Below are 949 nucleotides of genomic sequence, written 5' to 3' on the forward strand. Positions count from 1 at the left end.
CCCCCCCCCCCCCCCCACTGTTGTTGTGTTACTCCCCCGTCTGCAGGAAAACCATAGACGTTAGAATAATTGACCACGAGGAGTACGATAAGCAGGCCAGCTTCTACATAGAGCTGCAGGAGCCATATTGGAAGAGGAGGAGATGGACAGGTGTGAAGAAGCACCTTGGCCACTCTGGTGACCTTTGACCTTTCCTTCATCTGCCTTCCTTTGTTCAGCTTCCTCTCGCTACTGTCGCTCTGTCGCCTCCTCCTTCACAGTGCCACCAGCTGGCCTCCTATTGGTCAGGATCATTCCTGAAGCCGCTTTAGACTCAGTGGTGATTGAAGACGACTGAACCTGACCTTTGAAGACAGGTGAAGACTGGTCTGGACAGGTGAACACAGATAAGGACAGGTGAAGACAGTTGAAGACGGATTAGGACAAGTGAGGACAGGTGAGGACAGGTGAGGGCAGGTCCAGACAGGTTGGTGCTGATTGGACGGACTGAGACAACCTGGGACAGGTTGGTTGACAGGTCAGATTTATTGGAACAGGTGTTGATGGACAGGTCATAGCAGCTTTGAACAGGAGCAGTTGGGACACATCAAGACGGGTCTGGACAGGTTGGAGCTGGTTAGGATGGACCACTTTAAATTTTTGTGCAGGTTAGTACAGGTGAGTGCAGGTGAGTGCAGGTGAGTTTACAGGTTAGTGCAGGTGAGTGCAGGTGAGTTTACAGGTTAGTACAGGTGAGTGCAGGTGAGTTTACAGGTTAGTACAGGTTAGTACAGGTGAGTACAGGTGAGTGCAGGTGAGTTTACAGGTTAGTGCAGGTGAGTGCAGGTGAGTTTACAGGTTAGTACAGGTGAGTGCAGGTGAGTTTACAGGTTAGTACAGGTTAGTACAGGTGAGTGCAGGTGAGTGCAGGTGAGTTTACAGGTTAGTGCAGGTGAGTGCAGGTGAGTTT

The 949-nt window shown here is 50.8% G+C and overlaps 1 protein-coding gene across 2 annotated transcripts in view; it reads left to right on the forward strand.

Moving 5' to 3' along the window:
• The window catches only part of LOC111672871 (sodium/calcium exchanger 1-like), a 14,139-nt gene that overhangs the window by 7,419 nt on the left and 5,771 nt on the right, over positions 1–949 (forward strand). Inside the window, exons 2-3 of one of the 2 annotated variants that reach the window (XM_087169668.1) lie at positions 47–150; positions 407–436. In XM_087169668.1, coding sequence (XP_087025794.1) covers positions 47–150; positions 407–436 — 134 coding nt within the window. Of the gene's footprint in view, positions 1–46; positions 178–406; positions 437–949 lie in introns of both variants that reach the window. The other variant, XM_087169669.1, reaches the window with a different exon arrangement.

This window comes from Seriola lalandi, unplaced genomic scaffold, assembly GCF_002814215.2.
Source record: "Seriola lalandi dorsalis isolate HSWRI2012SDOR001 ecotype SW California unplaced genomic scaffold, Sedor1 jcf7180002054905, whole genome shotgun sequence".
NCBI classification, from domain to species: domain Eukaryota; kingdom Metazoa; phylum Chordata; class Actinopteri; order Carangiformes; family Carangidae; genus Seriola; species Seriola lalandi.